Source organism: Vanacampus margaritifer, chromosome 7 (assembly GCF_051991255.1).
Source record: "Vanacampus margaritifer isolate UIUO_Vmar chromosome 7, RoL_Vmar_1.0, whole genome shotgun sequence".
Lineage (NCBI taxonomy): Eukaryota > Metazoa > Chordata > Actinopteri > Syngnathiformes > Syngnathidae > Vanacampus > Vanacampus margaritifer.
In genome coordinates this window covers 23,242,780-23,265,576 of record NC_135438.1, presented here as the reverse complement: position 1 = coordinate 23,265,576, position 22,797 = coordinate 23,242,780, and the positions used below count along the sequence as shown (strand labels likewise).

At 40.7% G+C, this 22,797-nt stretch overlaps 1 protein-coding gene across 7 annotated transcripts in view; it reads right to left on the bottom strand.

Moving 5' to 3' along the window:
• LOC144055609 (potassium voltage-gated channel subfamily KQT member 5-like) overlaps nucleotides 1-22,797 on the bottom strand; it is a 97,728-nt gene extending 74,931 nt beyond the window's left edge. For all 7 annotated transcript variants that reach the window (XM_077571741.1, XM_077571734.1, XM_077571736.1 and 4 more), the window contains exon 1: nucleotides 22,227-22,797. In XM_077571741.1, coding sequence (XP_077427867.1) covers nucleotides 22,227-22,570 — 344 coding nt within the window. In that variant the 5' untranslated portion in view covers nucleotides 22,571-22,797. The remainder of the gene's footprint in view (nucleotides 1-22,226) is intronic.

Here is a 22,797-nt window from a genome sequence, read left to right as displayed (position 1 = left end):
TCCTTTCTCTAAATTTGACACACATCCTTTCTCTAAATTTGACACACACACGCACCAACGCACGCACGCACGCACGCACGCACACACACACACACACACACACACGTTTCAGTGACTTTCCTTGATTCTTATAAAAATCAGTGCATATGCATTTCTGTTAGCCACTGATGGGAACATATCTCATTCGTTGCAGTTTCTTGTCAGCACTTGGGGAGAAAGAACAAATCAAGCTAACTAAACTTCCGTCAGTTGAACACAGAGGCCACCTTGCTGCATTGAGAAAAAAAACACCACAAAGACCACCTTATTCTACTACCAAAAAAAACAACAAAAAACATTAGTACAATAGAGATCATCATTGAACAGATGACTATGGGCATTATTCTCATGATCGGCATAAATCTGGCATGATGCACTGCTTATATCTGCGCAGAGGCGTGTTAGACCAGGTGTTTGTAATTTCACAGACACACACAAGCCAACATATTTAAGAAAAGGCTGTTTGTGTTGTAGGTGTGAATACAGCTGACTACATTTGCCGGCAATCAAAGAGTCGCATACAGCAATCCGTGCATGACTGGATCATTAGGTGGGTTTCCATCCACCTATTTTTTATTCGAATTTTCAAGAATTGCAAAAAAGAAACTGAATGGAAACAGCAGAAATTCAAAAAAAGGATTTTATGCTTTGAAAGGGTGTTTTTTTAAGCATATCAAAAAAAAAGGAAAATGCGCATTTTGGCGATGGAAACAGGTTTTGTAAATAAGCGACTACAAGACCGAATATACGTCGCACGTTTTAACTGATACTACGTCTCACACACACTATTGTAGTCACAATAAATGGCGGATGATAAAGTAAGATATGTTTGGGGAGACGAAGAAACACGAATCTTTTTCAAATTAATTAAAGAAAAAAATATTAATGCAATTTTAGATGGCTTTATTAACATCAGCTCTCAATGTAACGACACACTTCACTTACATGTAGGAGGGAAGCCAACAAGACAAACTACTTCCGTTCAGACCCTCAAAACCAACATTCCCACCTGGAACTCCCCCTTGTCCCAAAGTTCCGTCACTACAACATCATCTCGGGGCGCATATTTGCAAAAGGAAACGGGCATAAGTCGCATGTCCGTTTTTGTAATTAAAAAGTATTTTGTAAAAATCCGCATATAAATTTCAACACATTTGGATGGAAACCTGACTATTGTCCCAGTGTGTCAGTGTGCCAACAGCTACCCTCATTGAATGAGCTTGTGATAACTTGTGATGACTCAAATATCCACGTGGACCTCATGTATCTATGGCTACATTCACACTGCAGGGCATGATGCCCAATTCAGATTTTTTGTTAAACCCGATCTTTTTATGTACTGTTCACATTACAAAAACAAATTCGACATCTAATGTGAACGCAATGCGCCCGTGACGTGACTCGCATGCGCAAAGAGCACACGTTGAGTGACGTACACCCAAAACAACGTCACATTGCAGTGTTCACGGAAATAACCCGACTTGCAAGATTTCACCGCCAGCCAACTGCCAAGCCGCAGTGCCATATGCAAATTTAGCTGTGTCAACGCACACTCCAGATTGGTGGACTGGTGGACTCGTTTTGCGGACGTGTTAGGAGTTTGATACATGTGTCTTGTGTGCATACATTATGCAATTTCAGCTGCGCGAACACCCACGCTCTTGGTTGGTGGACTGTTTTCACGCTCGCTCATGTGTGGTTGCTGTCCTCGGCTTCTTTGTGCATCAGTTTTGAACGGGCTGTTTACAAACAGCAACAGAAAATAAAATAAAAAAACAATACAAAACATAAAAAAACTAATAAAAATGTAACACTATTACTCAAAACAGCTTTCTATATTGTATATATTCACAGACGTGTCAGTGAATCAAAGAGTCTCCCGCCTGCGTAGAGCGCATATCAGGCTTTTGAATCAGACGTACGGATGAGCGTTCACAGTGCAGACGCATCGCATCCATATCTGATTTAGATCCACTCGGAATTGTACCGTTCACACTGCATGAAAAAATCAGATACTTGTGAAAAAATCGGAATTGAGCTCCAGTGTGAACACAGCCTATATGCACCCACCCTGCGATCCTTGCACCTGCATCTAGTTGTAGTTTAGCGATGCCAATGAAGCCACTACAACTGATTTAGCAAGGACAAGAATCCAAAATAAAAAACTTTACTGAAGAAATTAGCATTGACTGGATTTGCCGTAGGAGTGTCGCCATTGAAAATGTATACCTATCCTTGTGCTGTTCGGCTGACTTTTGTTAAAAGACTTACTACACCTTGGACTGGTCACCAGTTAATCGCAGACAAACTTTGCCATTCACATTCAAACTTTTGCTGAGTGGGAACTGAACAAGGCAGGCGAGTAAAAGCAAAAAGAATAATGATAAATTCTGCGCAAGTGCTGGGTATGTTAAAAAAAAAGAAGAATAATGATAAAACAAAACACATGTTAAGTAATTTCTTTGGTTTTGTCTGTTGTAGTAAGTTGCTGACTTTAAAGTGTTCTGTTAATGATGTGAGTCGCGACCGAGTCGGTTCTTAAAGACCGTTCTTTGAAGAGAGATCCTGATTGGGAACCAATTTGTTGTTTTTTTCTCTTCTTTTTTTCCGATAGCAACATGTGATTGGACAAGACGTGTGGCAGTGTCTGTGTGTCCACCCTAAGTAGAAGGGGGAAGGGGGGGCTTTAAGAGACGCGGCACAGTGAGCTGATAAACTGGAGCGAGGCAGATATACTGTAAGAGATCTCGAGTCAGCATTGCTATATAGTGAGAGACAACACACAGCTCAGGTAAAATAAATAAGCATAAAAAAACAAAGTAGACTTTACTCACATATTTAAGTAAATAGTTTGAGTGCAAACTTTTCAAAATTAAAATTCTATATCAGGCAGGCTCGACATACAATCTGCATTAAGCATATGCATACTACTCATTACATTGGTAAGAGGAGAAAAGACAAGCAAGGGAAACTACTGTTTATGAAGAACAGAGCAGAGCGACAATACAAAAATAAAAAATATTACACCTTTTTGAGAATCCTTTATTTGTATTAGTTTATTTTAGGAAAATAGAGTAGCCTATGTTAATTGATAAAAAATTAAAATAATGCATTTTCTTTATAATGCATTATTTAATTTGGTATTTCACTATACACATAATTTGATAATACATTAATTTCAGCAACCAAAAATTGACCCGGGAGCCGAAACTTTTTAGGGAGCCCATCTTAAAGAATCACTATTCTGTGTTGTGGTCTATATACGTAATTCCTTTTGAAAGACACTGGTATAGTTTTGCTGCTCATATGAACAAGAACCTCAAAAGTTGAATGCCCTAAAAGTAATTGAATTTCAAATTCAAACAGTCTTAGGTATTAAATTTATACCTGTACAGAAAAACTTCCAGGTGAGACATTTTGCATTAGCAAATCTTGTAACACTTGAACTTAAGCTTGGTGAGCAGCATAATATTGACAATCTACAAGTATATTTTGTTTAATGTCTAAGCAGTTTGTGTTCATGAAGGCAGCAACATCAGCACACTGCTAAGCACGAAAACCTGCCTTTTGTACAATGATAAGATCCAATGGGCTCTTCGCTTCGAGGAAATTCTGGTCCACCATCTGGCGTCTTATTTTTTTCATTTATTATTTTTTTTTATTGAAAGAGAGCTCAGTACTGTTCGTTCGGTAACCTTACCGATTTGACATGTCATTATCATTGCTCTCCCTCTTTTTTTCAGGAGAGGAAAGCAGTGTACTATATTGGAGGATACCCTACACTGTGTATAGTAGCGATGGGGTGCTGCTGACCTCAACTCGAGACGTTGTGAATCGGTGGGGACAATACTTCGAAGACTTCCTCAATTCCACCGACACGCCTTTTTTTGAGGAAGCAGAGTCTAGAGACTCTGAGGTGGGCTCTCCTATCTCTGGGGTCGAAGTCACTGAGGTAGTTGGAAAGCTCCTCGGTGGCAGGGCCCCGGGGGTGGATGAGATCCGCCAGGAGTTCTTAAAGGCTCTGGATGTTGTGGGGCTGTCGTGGTTGACAAGTCTCCACAACATCGCATGGACATCGGGGACAGTACCCCTGGATTGGCAGACCAGGGTGTTGATCCCCCTTTTTAAGAAGGGGGACCGGAGGGTGTGTTCTAACTATAGAGGGATCACACTCCGCAGCTTCCCTGGTAAAGTCTATTCAGGGGTGCTGGAGAAGAGGGTCTGCTGGGAAATCGAATCTCGGATTCAGGAGGAGCAGTGTGGTTTTCTTCCCGGCCGTGAAACAGTGGACCAGCTCTTCACCCTCTGCAAGATCCTTGAGGGCGAATGGGAGTTTGCCCAACCAGTCTACATGTGTTTTGTGGATTTGGAGAAGGCGTTCGACCGTGTCCCTCGGAGAGTCTTGTGGGGGGGGTGCTTCGGGAGTACGGGGTACCGACCCCCCTGATATGGGCTGTTCAGTCCCTTTACAACCGTTGTCAGAGTTTGGTCCGCAGTAAGTCAGATTCGTTCCCAGGAAGTGCCCTTTGTCACCGATTCTGTTCATAACTTTTATGGACAGAATTTCTAGGCAGCCTTGAGGGGGTCCGGTTTGGTGGCCTCAACATTGCATCTCTGCTTTTTGCAGATGATGTGGTGCTGTTGCTGTTCATCAAGCCGCAATCTCCAACTCTCACTGGAGTGGTTCGCAGCCGAGTGTGAAGCGGTTGGGATGAGGATCAGCACCTCCAAATCCTAGAACATGGTCCTCAGTCGGAAAAGGGTGGCATGCTCTCTCTGGGTTGGGGATGAGGTCCTGCCCCAAATGGAGGAGTTCAAGTATCTTGTGGTCTTGTTCACGAGTGAGGGCAGGAATGGAGCGGAGATCGACAGGCGGTTCGGTGCAGTGTCTGCAGTGATGTTACCAGTCAATCTAAGTTACACCCTCACCGATGGTCACGAGCTGTGGGTCGTGACTGAAAGAATAAGATCCCGGTTACAAGCGGCCGGAATGAGTTTCCTACGCAGGGTGTCCGGGCGCCCCCTTAGAGATAGGGTGAGAAGCTCGGTTATCCGGGAGGGACTGAGGGTCGAGCCGCTACGCCGCGTTGAGAGGAGCCAGTTGATGTGGCTTGGGCATCTGTTTCGGATGCCTCCTGGACGCCTCCCTGGAGAGGTGTTCCGGGCAAGTCCCACTGGCGGGAGGCCCCGGGGACAACCCAGGACATGCTGGAGAGACTATGTATCCCAGCTGGCCTGGGAACGCCTTGGGATCTTGTCGGAAGAGCTGGTCGAAGTGGCTAGGGAGACGGAAGTCTGGGCTTCCCTCCGAAAGCTGCTGCCCCCGCAACCTGACCCCGGATAAGCTGTAGTAAATGGATGGATGGATGGATGGAAAATCCCTTGATTTTTTTTCCTGTCTCATTATTTTATCGAATTTTAATATCGTTAACATGAATATGAGGATCTATTTTCTTATGCAAATATTTTTTTTCATTTTTGAAAAAATATTGAATTCAACTCACACAAAGTCACACAAATAGCCCCTCAACAGCCCATTCTAAGGGATAAAAATTGGGGCAACGTAAACACACACATGGACGCACAAAATAATACCATATATTTATTAAGCAAACTTATGCAGGGTCTACACAATAAATTAGGCCCACCTGCAGTGCTCCAACACAGCCTCGAGCCTCTTGAGTTTCTCTAGCTCAGCAGCTGTTGGCATGGCGACAATGGGTGTGCGCAGGGCCAGCGTAGCTCTCAGGGGATCAGCATTCCGCAGTACGCGCTTGACCATTTCCAGAGTACTATTCCATCTGGTTGGCACTTCTTGGGCAAGTGACTCCTTCTTCTTGTTGTGGGCGACTTGTTGCTCGAGCTTCACTTGGTTTGCTGGACTGTGCTTAAAGTGTCCCACAAATTTTCTGCACTTTGCCAGCATGCAGTCAAATGGGCTATTGTGAAGTGAAATGGTGACAGCTCGGTGCACGGCATGTGTTCGAAGGGGAGCTGCCTGGCTCCTGCGATCATTCATGCGCAATCTGAGACAACTTTGATTCGATGTCCCACATATTAGTTACCTGCCTGAAGCACGAAGCACCCAGTCAGAGTCATAGTAATGACAGTTGTTGTTACCGAGGGACGTCCAGTAATCACCGATGAACGTGACTGCTTTCGTTTTCTCCTAAGACTCTATTCTTTGTTGATTCATCCATCGGTTTCTGTCGGAAATTATCTATGGACGCCTGGGTTTGACGAGGGGCCGGAGAATTGGCATCAACGGTGTGCTTGGCCATCAAAAGGTATTTTAAGCTGGACGTGCTGCGATGGTAGTTCAGTTCACGATGGCAATACATACAAATGACTTTGCTATTGCCAATGGCACCATTAGGTCGATTTTAATTAATTTAATTTAATTAATTAAAAGTAAACTTGCCGTTCAAAATTGAATTCACGACTCGTCCTTTTTACGACTACGGCCATGATGCTTCTCTTTCCGTTTTTTTTTCTTTTCAAACAAGTGACGACAACGCAGACGACCTTTTCATCCATTGCCGTGATTGGTCAAAACAAAAGTGTGGTAGACCACGCACAGGTTGCCATTGCCCAATCAGCTAAAAGTATTGTACCGACTACATTTCCCGCTGATCTGTATACACAGTGGAAAATTCCCATGAGTGAATCACAATCATAAATTTAGTTGCCAGGTTAAAGTTCCAAATGTACAACGGCGTATTAGGGCCACATATATATATATATATATATATATATATATATATATATATATATATATATATATATATTTATATATATATATATATATTAGAGGGCGGGGGCAATATTCCAAGAAAAAAAACTTAACTCTTTTACTGCCAAAAACATTAAATGACGTTTAGTAAAAACCTACGGAGGGCCGCCAAGGACGTTAAAAGACGTTCACCAATTATTTCTTTTTTTGGGGGGGAAATGGGTGGAGGAAAGTCTTGGCCAGCTGTGCTGAAAGTATCAAGCAGATCTAGTTAGTCTAATGCCTATTTTTGGCCCCTAGATGGCAGCGATGACTCTCTTTGATTGGGTAGGCGTCAGTAGAAGACGTGAGGCGGAGCTAGAGGGTTGAGGGGACAATGGCTGAGGAAGCCATAATGGCGACCGGTTGCAAGCAGCTCACGCTTGAGCATTTTTTTCAAAGACGAAAAGTGTCGACCATTGCTAAAGAGCACATTGATGACGACGATGATGATGATGGTGACTCCGAAGTTGACGCCGAAGTTGGAAGCGTTGACGCGGCGGCTATGATCACGTCATAAAGCCTCACCGGCTAGCGATGCTAACGCCGGAAAACGCGGAGCACAACCGAGCACGCTCAGGCGGACGTTCAATCGGACGACGAAGAGTGCCCCGAGTCCAATGCATATTCATCGGAGGAGTGGGTACAGTCTGATCACGGAGAAGACACTGGTTATGGACTACGATGCCACCATGAATGGAGCGGATAAGGTGGATCAACCACCCGGTATAGGAACTGAAGGACATGAGGAAGCCAGACGTAACACCACCGTAACGTCACCGTATCATGATCTGAGAATAGACTTGATGGCAACATGGCCAAACACACACTGCACTGTATATACTTGCTATTCCCCGGAAAAAAAAGTCAGCAAGAAAGTGTAGCGTCTGCACGCTAAGGGGCCATCGCAGTAAAACTAATCTGTTGTGCAAATCCTGCTGTGTTCACTTGCACGCAGGGGAGTGTTACAAAAAGAAAAACTGTATTTGAAACATCCACACAATTGTAAATAGTACCACGGTTGCACACATTTGTAAATAGTTTGCCAAATTGTTTTGTCAAATTGTTACACTGTTGAATGTAAATAAACGTATTTTGCTATCAAAAAACACTTTTTCATTGTTGGCGGTAGTGTTTTACAGAAGTAAAGCACTGTTTTGGTGTTTGTGGCATCATTCATGGGAAAAAAAGGGTCTCAAATTCACTAGAGTGCATGAAATAATATCGTTTCACAAAAAGCTTGATTTCTCAGTTTTTTGTTTCAAAACAGAGCATTTGGGTGAAACTAACCATTTTCTATTGTTGATTACTGAAAAACGGAATAAGGTAGAAACAAACTTTTTTTTCTGATGAAAGATGAGAGTTCAATCTTTCATTTGGTAGTATGTGTGTTTCCATAGACCAAACACCAAATTATCTGTGGACCTTGAAAGATCAGTCAAAATGCTTAAATCGGCTGGCACTGACGGCATCCCTTTTCTGAAAATGTCTGGCAGTCAAAGAGTTAATAAACTCGCAACTTTACGAGTTTTTTCTCACAAATTTATGACTTAATGAAGTGTCAAATTTGCGACTTTATAAAGTGGCAGATTTGCGAGAAAAAAAACTTACGAGAAATACACCTAGTGTAATACTCGACTGTTTGTGCCAATACTTTTTGGTCAGGTTTCCAAATAAGGAGATAGTAATTGCTTTAGCATAGATTAACCATATAAATGTTAAGCATTCGCTCTTTAGTACCATTGTGTACGGCCACTGGCCAGTGACAAAGACGCCTCGCTTTGCGAAGGTCCACACCCGGACGATCAAGCATTTAAGTTAATTTGTTAAAATGTAAACTTACTTGTACATTTATGTTTCCAGAATCATTATTTACACATTCATACATTTTGGTATTTTTTTGTAAAAGTATCTAAGTTGATGTGTTGAATCTGCTGCTCTTCGTAAACTTACTTGTACATTTATGTTTCCAGAATTATTATTTACACATTCATACATTTTGGTATTTTTTTGTAAAAGTATCTAAGTTGATGTGTTGAATCTGCTGCTCTTCGTCATTCACTTGCATTTACCTATGGTATGCTAACATCTGATTGGATAGTCTTAGTCAGCTAATAGGGGATCAGGAAGTGTTGTCGCTGTAGCTGCGGTGAATGACGAGTAATGTTTAAATTTAAGAATGAATCCTTCTCCATACTGCCTTTTGATTTTATAAACAGTGTCCCATTAACCACCAACGAATCCTGACATGATTAGACTTTAGCTACGCTACGTGTATTTCTCGTAAGTTTCTGAGTTTTTTTCTCGCAAATCTGTCACTTTATAAAGTCGCAAATTTGCCACTTTATAAAGTTTATAAATTTGTGAGTTTTTTTCTAGGAATATTGCCCCCACCCTATAAAAAAATTATATTTAAAAGTGGCCCTAATACGCCGCCGTACAAATGAGCTTTCATTGTGCGATAAAAAATAAATGACGGCAATAAAAGGGCGTTGCAGTAACACCGTTAATAACGCGTTTAACTGACACCATTAACATATATATATATATATATATATATATATATATATATATATATATATATATATATATATATATATATATATATATATATATATATATATGTGTGTTTGTCTGTGTGTGTGTGCGTGTTGAAAAAGGCACCGCCCACTTGCAGGCGAGGTACCACGGCACTTTTTGGTATTATGCAACACTAATGGATGGTTTTGCATAATCTCATTTTATCATTCATAGCTATTTCTATATGATATCATTACACGTTGTTAACAAATTGCTTCAAAAATCTGACAACACACTCAAAGTAAAATAGCCTTGAAAATAGTAGAGTCATCCCAAAAACCCTTTATGTCAGCATTGTGATCGAGCTATTCTTTTTTTTTTTTTCATCTCATGATGACCCCCAACTCTTTGGTAAGTCTCTATTTGGATGACAAGGGATTTTGCCTGCGGTGACCTCCAGCTTTGCCACTAATATGTTCTGACAAGTCAGCTATGTCAAAGTGCTAACAAAGTGGAACACTAGTTAAAGCCATTCATATCTCAGCAATTCAGCATTAGCACTTGATGTTATTCCATTTGCATATTATACAGTGGCCTCTTGCATTTTACCAAGCAAACCTTGCATTAGGTAATTATGACAGCAATTAAAATGTATGAGATTAATTCAGACCATTTAACCGCAGCAAAGCTTCTTATTTATTAAACAACCATATGTGGGTATTACCACAAGAATTGTAGGAAGAAGAAAAAATCATTGATCCTTAAAGCATCACAAAACCTCCAAAAGGATTGACTTCACAAGTTATGTTTTGCTTTTTTCAAGGTGAAAATAAGCCAATGTGAGACTGTAACAACTAATTTCCCACACAAAATCATTGATCATTGATAGTGACAGTTCACTTATTATTTTTTTATTACTTTTTTTATAACTTTTTTCAGAGCAGTTGTCTACTTTATTTGTTATTAAAAATATGAGAAACGGTTCGCTTTTCGCCGCCTCGCTGTTTCGCAGATTTTTTGGGGTGCAATTTTGCATTATTATTATTTTTTTTTAAAGTAATGTACCTATTTTATCAAATTCATGAAGGTTTGAACATCGAGAATGTTTAAACAAGAGAGAAATGTGAGAAAAGGTAAATGCCTCAATGAGAAAAGTGTATAAACTGTATGTTGTGAGGGGTTTTAGAGTCTTAAAACATTTATAATAAATGTAAAACCTAAAGCTAACTACTTCATTATTCATCATCATTCATATTTCATTTATTGCGGAAAACGAGGGAACACTGTACAGCACTTTGGTGTCAACATCTGTTGTCTTGCGTGCTTTATACAGCAAATAAAGTGGTATGGTATGGTATGATAATAGGTTGGATTGTTGTGTCATTAACCTGATAACCATTACAAATGGAAGAAATCAAAACATGTTGGTGCTGATCCAAGACTTTTTAAATTTACCAACATAGCATTGATGTACCAGTATATGTCATCAAACCTGCGGTATTATTGAAATCTGTAAGAAGATGCATCGTTAAACCATAGCAGAAAAAGGCTCTGCTTATAATCAACTTCAAATTATACTATATATGGGGGACCACAAAATCAAACACCCATACATAGAATTCACCCTCACAAATTAGATGACCAGTTGACATCATATAAAATGGAAGGCAATGTACAATGTCAAAAACTAAATATCGCCATTCTGATCAGTTTTTATTCAAATACATAGATTTTCTTTGTTATAGTTAAACTTGTGATCATCTAATACTTTAAATAATGTTACTGTATGTTGTGCATAACCCGATCGGTCAAGGCTTGGTGCAGACAAAACATATACTGTATTCCATTTGAGTTGCCCTCTGGCCACCTATTTTCATCATTTCGAGAAAGACATTAAAAACAAGCTAACTGTGTTAGTCATGACTTATGGCTTAATGAGTAAGTGTTCATTTTTGCGTTTCATGCTTTGTAATGTTTTTGGTTAAATTCAGTTTTACTTGGCTCCTTACATCTTTACAGGGAGTCTTAAATGTGTGACCAGGAGCAACGTGTGAAGCACGGTGTGTCGACCTCTGTAAATACACATCTGAGGCTAAAGCTGGTCTGTGCGCTCGAAACGTTTGGCATCTCTTGTACTGAAGGACTGGATTGGAAAAATATCAACCCACCAGTCATCATCTTTTTAATTAACCTGTCAAACAAATGTGTTTAGGATTGTTTGACATTGCTGAAGATCCAAGCACTACTGAGTGCCATTACTGGGGTCAAACATCAAGAACATGAGTTATTTCATCCATCCATCCATTTTCTCAACCGCTTGTCCTCACAAGGGTCGCGGGGGGCGCTGGAGCCTATCCCAGCTGGCTTCGGGCAGTAAGCAGGGTACACCCTGAACTGGTTGCCAGCATGAGTTATTTATTTCAAAAAAATAAAATTTTATATATATATGACTAGGGCTGTGCACAAATTGGTGGTGACTCAAATTAAGTTGCAAATTGGCCATTAAAAACGAATGTCAAATCAGAATTCTCAGATTCCAGTCAGAACGGGCATAGCGTCATCAGAGAGGACTGCACAGATTGGTTTTACGTCTCTGTAGGTGTGGGGGGTGCTCATGCGTGAAAGCTGCATGCTCGTACAAGACAATGGGGATGGATTCAAAATGGGACCAAAAAGAAAAAAAACATCCTGAGTTCTGCCATTGCCAGGGTACGACACAGGATATTTTTCGGTTAAAGTGAATTATTTCAAAGTAAAAAGGAAATCATTTTCCGCTGCGTTTGAATGAGATGAACGAATATGGCTTTGTAAACGTATGATGAAGATAAATCTTAGAAGTGCACTCAATTTACCAGTTAACATTTGTCTAAACTTGACTTTCCGTTTGTTGGACTATAATGTGTTTTTGGGCAAAAGCATAATGAGTACCCATTCGTGTTGATTCAAAACACATTTGCTAGAACCAGGGAAATCAAACTCGGTCCTTGAGGGCCGTAGTCCTGCAGGTTTTTGGATGTTTCCCTTCTCCAGCACAGCTGATACATGATCAGCTCACCAGTAAATCGGCATACCTTGTTAACGATCCTGTTGATTGGAATCAGCTTGTGTTGGAAGAGGGAAACCTCCAAAACCTGAAGGACGCCTTCAGGGGAGTTTGCCCACCCCTGCGCTAGACGCTAAATAAGGTTGCAAAATGACATGCCTTGTCGCTTATGTCCCTCTATGTACACAGATTCTCCTAAACTATCACGTCAAACTTACAGTTTTCTATTCTGTCTGTCTCTCTTATCAGGGTGGAGGAGGATTCAACACATAAGGATACCAGGGACATTCTGAATATCCAGCTGCAGCCCTGACCCTGCGGGTAAGACAGGGAGGTCAGAGAGCCTCTAGCCTTCCGCCAACCACACAGCAGGATGAACAGGCTTGTACCAAAGACATGGACGAGTGGCATGGCCTTGTGCAGTCTCCCCGATGCACAGCCAGCCAACCCCATCCCTCCAGGACCAATCTCCAGGAAGTTTGCTTGACTTGGCTGTGCATGTGGATGGTGCATGTCCTTGTAAAGAGTGCCAGCCACTCACGTGACAACTGTGTGTAGCCTACGTCACACTACAATGAGGGACAGTGAAGCTATTTCTGAACCTGGATTGTCTGTCCTGGGGTAATACTACACTGTGGATGTTTTGACTGCACCCTATTAGAAGCCCTTTGAAGATACGCACACTGACTTTAGCAACATTCTGTCAGTGTCTTTCTTCCATTTTTTACCAGCTACCATGTCGCGACATCCATGTTAATACAGTTTGAGTCCCCTGTGCAAGTTCACTTGTGATTTAAAGATTCATGAAATATTGTAGTAATAACAACAGGTGGAAGATGTATTATGCCAAATTTAAGGAACAAAACGTTCCTTGCTCCTGGTGAGAAAGTCAAAATCCAGACACAAGACCTACTGTACCTTTGACATCAAATGGGAGCAATGATGGCAGGGTGTTCTGCCTTAAATGTGTTATTCCCTCAGGGTCTCATAGGCAACAAAGCTGCATCCTGCGTGCCTAAATATAGCATGCATGTTGTGGTCCAGCATGGCATTGATGCCTCCTGACTAACTTCTGGCCACGGTGGCACACCAGTAAGGTAAAAGGTAAGTTCCACTGATTGTCACTTTATCATTGTCAGGGCTCCCGCTTCCTCCCCATGAGCTCTGCCCATTTGTTCCCTGTTTGTGTGTATGTGTGCGTGAGAGAATCACACTGCTGGCGAGGTGGAGGAGAGCTGGAGCAGGAGCCAGGTGCACGTAATTGGACTTCACTTCAGTGCCAGATCAACTCTAACTGTCAAACAGTCAGTTGCATCCAGCTTATCGCCTGCCTTTGAGTGGAACCTTATTCTAATCAGCACTCTTTGCCTAGATTTCCTGCACCTGCCGAAGCCGTACCTCTGCCAGCCTGCCGAAGCTACCTCGCCTGTGCATCGCCTGCTCCCTACTCGGACTCGACCCCCCTTGGCTCTCCTGCTCACATCAGTCCACTAATTAAAAGACTCGCAAGTGACTCTGTTTGCCTTCCGTGTCTGCACTCGGGTTCTCATCCCACGCCTTCGAACCCTAACAATCATTGGCATAATAATGTGCAGGGGTGTTCCATATCATACCTTCTATGATATTACCAGTGTATTTTTTGGGGTGATAAAAATTTGAAATATTGCGAAATTGACGTGATGACGTAATGCATAACATTACACGTCTTTGTATCTATTTAGACGTACATGTGTCGCCTCACTGCTGCATAAAAACAATGTCAGAACGTGTGAGCCAGTTCTGTCGCATCTTCGGCAAAGTAGGAGTGAGCTACCTTCGTCGTGTGGAGGCTGTTTGGTAACAAGAGGTCAGAGATGATGCAAAAAAATACAATCATTTGCAAATTTTGCAGGACAACTGTTGTTAAAGTTAACAGGACGGGCAGGCTAAAGACACGTGAGGAGAACATGGAAAAAGCTCATGTTGTTTGCCGTGAACAAAAGTTCATTACTGGAGCACTCTTGATTAGACACACTCCTTATGAAAAAAAAAACAGACGGTGGTTGGATAATACTGAAGCGGTCGCGTATTGCTTGGCCAAAATAAAAAATCTACGGTGGTTGTTTTCCCGTGACCCGTAACTCTCTTCATAGTTGACGTGACTTTGTTATGCTAACCGGCCGCTAAGCTAACGTGCTCTCGACGAGACGGCGTGCTGTTGCGCGGCGTAAAAATGCCCATTTGCGTTATTCATACCAGCTAGTAATGTCTACAATCAATCACGGCATTTTCTCGCTCCTCTTATTGACCAATCATAAACATTCACGGCCAAATTACGCTCACAGGAGGGTTGCCGGTTACGGCAAAGGTTATGGCAAAATAACCACTGCCTAAACAATCGCATAGGAAAACATTTTTCAACAATACACTTGCCTGCGATGTACAGAGCATGACGCCACAGACTGGCTGCTACCGTATCTCTTTTTTTTTTCTCTCAACAACACGAGGATCAACCACACAGGAGAAATACATGGACTTTCTTGACTCATGCAATTTGCCACTGACTTCTGAAGGTTTGTGTTTTCTTTGTATTTGCTAAGTAAATGAGCTTTATGTGCTTTAAGCAGTTATGTTACAATTAGACCTTGCAGGGTAAATACTACTTGGCCTGTTTTTATTTCCATTTCATTCCATTATGATTGCTATATTTGCACTTTGTTTACATTTTAATTGTGGTAAAAAAGGTGGCTTAAATAATGTGCTGCAATAAAAATTATCTTATTGCAAAGCACCAATCAGAAATTTTTTGTCCAGTAATTATTACCAATATTGTCAAAAATATTGTCAAATTTCTTTAAAATATTGTGATACAATTTTTAAGCCATATCAACCCCCCCCCCCCCCCCCCTAATAAGGTGTAGACATTTGTTTTTTGTTTCATAACAAAAACAATAAAGACACAGTCTCCTGTGTTGAGTAAGTTAAGAAAGGCAGCATCAGTTGCCATGGTAACTCTGCACCCTCATTTTGTGTTGCAGGAGACTCACCTGCACAGCAAATGAGTATGCCTTAAATAATAATAATAATTATTATTATTATTATAATTATAATAATAATAATAATTATTATTGTTTAGTTACTTTTAAAATCAATATTCCATAAAGTAACTAAGTTACTTGTTCAAGGTAACTGTGGCAACTCTGGCTTTGATGTCATCTCAAGTCCACTAGTATATTCTATATATATAAATATATATTCTCCCGTTCGCGATTAAATATTTTTTTTACGTGCCTGGCTTGCCCACTTTCAAGGTACGGTGATTCTCACATTCAGTTCTGACACACCCACCATGCGTAACCTGGTGTTTCTAATTTCCAAAGAGTGGAGTTTTCATGAGAAGTGAATTTATTAGCAAGCATTTTGGAAATTACGTAATTAGTATGTCACACTTTGAATGTGATTTTAAAAGTGAATCTGGAAGTTATATTAATTGCCATCATATGTTTTTTTTCATTCTGTATTTGATTAATCCATTACAAGTAATTGAATCAGAATAATCTACTCTGAATGCATTTTAGGAGCTGCTGCAACTGTGCCTCAACACAAAGCGAATGAGTGTTGAACAGCTTGCCTAGCAACCATGCTTTTGCGCATCGCCGCACACACTGGTGAGTCCCTTAGTGGATTTCACGACCCCGTAGGTCAAATAAAAACAGATGATTTAAAATGCAAAACACATCACCATTACGATAAGTGTTTGTGCATGCAGAAATGTTCCTCACAGGTGTGGAAAACGTTCCATGGTGCTGAAATTTTTCTTCTCCAATTTGCAATATTATCAGATTTTCACAATCCCGGGACCTATTAAATTCTCTTCTAATTAATAGCTTCTCTTTACCTCACCAAATTGCTTCTGTTCATTATTTTTTGAGGGACGAGCTCCATGTTATCTTTTCATGTTATCAAATAAAGTCTGCACACATGGACAAAATCAAATCAAATCTGCTCGACCTGCTTGAGTGTATGGGGCTGGCAACCAATGCTACCTGCAGTCTTCAAATTTGAATCCATTTGTGGCGGATCATTTGCATTTCATTTTTGTTAACATCAGGCTTGTATTGCTTTTGAGCAGAACACCAGATTTTTCAGGGTCTGGAAAGATTGAAGACTCAAATGCAGTGAAACAGGGAGAAAAGGCAGGATGTACTCAAAAACAGAAGCAAAACAAGAAAAGGCCTAACAAGTTACATGGAATCAGAAATACTAAATTAAGTCCAAAAAGCCAGATACAAAGTAAACAAAAAAAAAAAAACTTTCAACGCACTCACTAAAACATGCAACGTAAGACGACAAGGAGAAAAAATGGACTGGTCGTTCAGGAAACTCCTAAAATTACCAGGGACCAGTCTGCTGCTGGTTCACGTTCTGTGCCATTTTCAGTGTTCATCCTTGCGACCATCAGTACAGTTCAAATCGGAAAGGCTGAAAAATGCCTTATTTTATCGCAGTCCATTGGGAGGGAGCAGCACAACCATGCACAAATGCACCTAACTCATTTTTTTAAAAACATTCTTACTTATCACACAAATGTAAAAAAACAGTGTTAAATGAGAAAACGGCAACAAAAACGGGTAAAAGATAGAGTCACACTACTTTGAAGTCTGCTGAATTTGGTTTCACTCTCATCACTGCTGAAGACTTCCTACCAAAATTTCAATCAGGTTATTGATCAAACAGAGCTCAATTTACGCTGCATAGGGCTTTTTTTAATACCTAAAAGTAAAAACAGCTAAATAAACACGCATTGAATTTCCATTTGGGGGATTAAAAGTATAATAAATGAGATGAAATTCAAATTGGATAGCAGCAAGTTCACAGTAACCCACCCTGCACCCCGATTGTTCAGCCTGTCAATCCTGTAAGGTGAAGGAACACATTATTTGTTTTTCCCCTCACAATTTTCCGCCCCTGAACATACTTGTAAGGATAAGAGTTTGTTAATCCAGAGGTGTGATGAATGGCACTACTGTGCGTGTGTAAAAGTGTGACTGTATGAGCGGGATTGCGGGCAGGCTGGGTCCCAAGTCACAACTCAGCTCTGCACAAAGAGAGGCTCAGTTCTGCTGCTGTAACACATAAGGAATTCATATATTCATTTCGGAGGTAAATACCAGTGCAGGAAAATGGAACAGCAAATAAATCAGGATGCTCTTTAGAAGTTTCCGATAAAGCTAAATGTGCGCATGGACTCACACTGAATAGAAATTTTAACCTTCGCACAGTTTGTGTGTGTGCGTGCGTGCGTGCGTGTGTGCGTGTGTATGTGGTCTTGTTTTTGTTACAGAATGGGGCCAACATTCTGGGATTTCGCAGAGTTGTGGGGGCCACCCATCCGTCCATGTGGAGCCATTTTGCTGGGCCCCACAAGTTTAGACCTCTTTTTGATGGTCAAGACTTAGTTTTAGAGTTTAGATCTGAATTGGGTTATGGTTGAGGTTAGGGCATAGGTGTCAAACTCCGGTCCTGGAGGGCCGCAGTCCTGCAGGTTTTGGATGTTTCCATTCTCCAACACAGCTGATATATGATCAGCTCATCAGCAAGCTCTGAATAAGCCTGATAAAGATCCTGCTGATTGGAATCAGCTTGTGTTGGAAGAGGGAAACCTCCAAAACCTGCAGGACTGCGGCCCTCGAAGACCGGAGTTTGACACCTATGGGTTAGGGTAAGGAATAGGGGTAGGCAATCATTTTTGATGAATGGGGTTAGGGGAAGGGGCTAGGAAATGCATTGCCAATGAGATGGACCCACAAAGATAGTAAAACAAACTTGTGTGGGTGCGTGCGTGCGTGTATGTATGTGTGTGAGTGCGTAATCGTTCAGATTACATTACATTACATTGCCAGGCGTAATAAATGAACCATCTGCGTAGCTGTATAAGTATGACCACAAATGTCCACCTTATGCTGCATGTTTCAAGTGGGATTCAATTCAAGTCAAATATGAAGTCAACTAAAAAATGTTGGAGTTTTTACAGACAATTGTCAGTAGTGTCTTGATTACTCTTCGTCGCACACGCCGTGCGCAGAATGGGCTTTTAATGCCGTATAGGTCAGATACATGCAACCTGCCCGTTCAGACTGATGTTGCATTGGAAAAATTCGGTTAAGTGTCTGATCTAGGACCACATATGAAAGTGACCCAGGTCAGATTAAAAAAAATCTAAATTGATCCATACAGACTGTCGTAAAAAAAAAAGAAAATCAGGTACAGGTCCAATTTGGGCAAAAAAATCTGATTTGGGTCTATTTGTCTGCAATGTGAACCTAGCTAAAATGTCCACTTTTCCGCTTGTAATTCTGGTATAATTCAAACAATGCCTGGGTCGGTCGGTTTTTGCTTCCTGATTTATTTTCTATCAAACATTTTATCAAATGCATTCCGAATTGATATTGATCACAAGTCTATGACGATGCACACTGATGTATGGACGACGGTGGCAAAAGGAGTCTGCTGTGTTCATGCCCACAACGGTGAAAAACATCCTTTTTTTTAAAATACGCCAGCTTTGGTGCATTTGCGAAAGTACCAACACCGTGTTTAAAGCAACACTAAGGAACTTTCAGTTCACATTGATTATAGCGGTGCCATATGGGCAAAAGCGGTAATGTTATACCTGAAGGAAAACCAAATTTCCCATGAGGACAAGCTCATTGCATCGTTTTTTAGCTCATGCCAGTGAGTGAAAGTCGGGCCAATGTTGATTCTTGACTGTCCTTATCTTACCTTTTTCTTTTTTCTTTTTTGTCTCCTCAGACAAAACTTTTCAGTTGTTTTGCAGCTTCTGCCAGGAAAGCAGTAATTGTGCGTTGACGTTCAAATTGACTTCCGTCTTTGTAACGAATGGGGAAAGGGGGAAGTGACGTATGCCATAAAGCAGTCAGCACATTTGTAGTTTTTTGTGTGACAGTATTCCTACCTATGGAGGACCAAAACTGCCAACATTCAAAATAAATAAATGACTAAATAAATGACTAACTAAATGAAGTGAAAATAAAAAACGATATTAAAAAAAATATCATTCGAAAATTTAATTTAAAAAATGAATATAAATAAATGGAAATAAAAATTTAATAATATTTATATAAATATTATATATATATAAATACATTTGTATCAAATTTTTGAATTGTATTTTTTTTTTCACTTTTAGTCATTAATTTATTTATTTAGTCATTAATGTATTTATTTATTCTTTTTGTCTTTTTTTTTTGTCATTTATTATTTTTTTTATTTGGGCAGTTTTGATTGAAATTTTCAAATGAGGGGGCGGTCCTAAGCATGTCTTGGGTTGGACTCCGTCTGCCATTGCAAACTACCTTTCATTGGTCGAGTGAACGGCTCAGCTAACAAGGAAGTCTCGCCGGCTTGCATTGGAGATTTCTGGTCAACTGTCACCTCCATTTGTTGTTGAGCAACTCAAGTCGCAATTTGTGGTGATAGTGGACAAGATATTCGTCCATTGCTGGAGCTCTCCGGCAAGACTTTCTTCTTTGCCGACGCTCACTCGACCTATGAAAGGCAGTTTGCAACAGCGGAGTCCAACCCAAGACACACTTAGGACCGCCCCCTCGTTTGAATAACATTTTGTTCTGGCAGTATGGACCAAAACTGCCAAAATTAAAAATAAATAAATTACTAAAATTGAAAATAAATAAATGAGAAAAATTTAAAATTTAAACGGATATAAAAAAAATTGTTAAAAATTTTAATACAAATGTATATATATATATACTGTATATATATATATATATATATATATAGAGAGAGAGAGAGAGAGAGAGCTGTTTTTATTTCCATTTATATATATTTTGGGGATTAATTTTCACTTTTATTCATTTATTTATTTATTTAGTCATTTATTTATTTTTAATTTTGGCAGTTTTGGTCCTCCATACCTACCATCCTCCTCAAAGTTTTTTTGTGCCAGTAAAAATGATACAGACCTCAGGTCATGGCAAAGGTACCATTCAATAGTTTTAAGTCTATGTTTCATCAGAAGAGATATGAAAATATTTTATTAAGGTTGAAAAGTTCATTAGTCCAGGTCTTCATGCATATGCGCCACAGCACAGCCAAACACTACGTGAACCGGAGCCCAGGTTTTTGTGTGTGAATTAAAGATAACATTCATTTTGATTGACTGTTGTAAGCCCCACGACATCCAAATGTGACAACTTCCAGCAACCAGAGGGTTTAAAAGGATACATTTCACTACATGTAGGGATGTGCATGCATACGAAAAATGTGTGAGATTTGATTGACATCGGTTTCAGTGCACTCAATGGACACACATAGCAAGAAGAAATGCTTCATAATTTTGAAGCCTCAGTGTGTATATTTAGCGGGGTTTTTCTCAATCATTTATATTTCAATCATTTATATTTTGCTATTCTCTGTGGTGTGTCAAATTTACAAGATTTATTAATTATTTACAGGGACTTTAAGTAGAAATACAGATAATTGTGCAACAACAAAAAAACGATTGGTAAAAGTATAACTACTGATTAAACTCCTGTGCTTCAAAGCGCAGACTGATAGTTATGGTATAATAACATTTTCATTGTTAATATATGTATAATTATATTTATGACTGTTACAACAACAAAACTGCCCACAAAATAGTTTCCCTATAGACGTTTTTGAGAACTACCTAGTGCTGGCTCAACTTTCATGCTATCAAAACCTTCCCTCATAGCTTTGCAAAATTTGCCATGATAACAATTACAAAACAAAACCAAAAACACCACCTTAATTTATGAATGTGTTTCAACAGCCAGATATTTTTTTGTACTTAGAAGCTGGTGATGGGCTGACATAAGACGCAAAGCATTCAACACAAATCATTCTTGGAGCAAACATGATCAAAAAAATTATTTTAAGTCTCGATGGGGAATATCTTGCTTCTCCAAATCTGTTGCAGTTGCATCATTGCCATTAATTGTTTTCCCCCTCCTTTTAAGACCCAAGCTCTCAATCAATCAATCACTCAATCAAGATCTCAACCACAGATGATTTTACTGCTCTCTATTTACACCTTTTTACATTGCGTCATCATCTGTTTAGAAAAAGTAACAAGCTTATTTTTACAAAGTTGTGAAAGTATAGATTTTTTTTTTTACAAATGTTGGAAGTAAAAGCAAAAAGTGGTCACAAAATAAGTAGGGTATTTGAAGAATCAGTAAAGCATACAGTACAAGTAGCCTGCAGGTTGTTATTTCTCACCATTGCACCTCCATAGTGTCTTAAACACCCTAGCCATTTCCATAAAGTTGGACGTTGAAAACTTGCTTGTGAGCATTTTGAATTCAAACAATAACAGGCAACGATACAAAAAAATAATGAGCAAAGACTGTGTATGCACGTAATCAAGCACCCTTGCACCCAGTCTTTTCCGCCGGGCACGTTTTTTGCATAGACCCAGAACTCAATCTCCCCGCACGCGCGCGCGCGCGCGCGCAATGCTGTCTCAGCCGCCGCACATGTGTCAACTTCCTTCCTCTTAAACAGTCACGTTGCTTCTATACCATCAGTTTCGTTCATTCAGATCAAATGATAAGCCAACAATTAAGGCACTCGAACAGTGGCGCTTTTTTTTTATAGGCCTACTTCATGCATGACAACACTTCACCACTTCGCTTAAAAACGTTTGCCATTTTTTTAAAGGATGTATTAGCGGATAGCTCCTGCAACGAACGCAGGGTGAGAATTTAGTTGCAGTCGTTCTGCATTGGAGAGCGCGTTGGTGCCCAATGCCCATATGCAGTAGCCATAGCAGCAGCATCAACAGGTGCGCACAAAAGAAGAGAAACTTACACAAAGGCATGGTAGATGAAGGCCCAGGCTCTCGGTCTTTCCAGCACATTGTACAGGTAGTTTTGGAGCCGCCGGTAGCGCACATTCCTTCGGCCGCTTTGCGCGCTGTATATGAGCGGTTTGCCAAGCAAGCTGAGCCGGGCTCCTTGCTTCCCCCGCAGGCTGTCAGAACCGGCGGCGCCGACTGCATTGGAGGGCGACAACAAGCCGTCTCCCGCGCTGTTCATCATCTTCCGTCCGGATTCGACATCTTTCATGCCGTAGCCTTCAGCGCGGTGGTGGCCTGGCGAAGTCCTCATCCAGAGCCCGGTGGCGCCTTCATCCCCGCTGTGTTTCCGTGGCATGGCATCACCGAAGCCGACTTGAAAATGCGCGAAGGTGTCGTGGGCTCAATCGAGACTGCGCGTCCGACGCACAGCTGGGAGGGAGTGCAACAGTCGACTGCATGGGCGCGAAGCCCGCGTTTGCCGTCACGCTTTGATCAACCCACTCTACTCTCTTTCCTCCATCTAGTCGAGCTCCAACCTCATCGCAGCAGCGTGCGCTGACACTGACGCGCAACTGTCGAGCC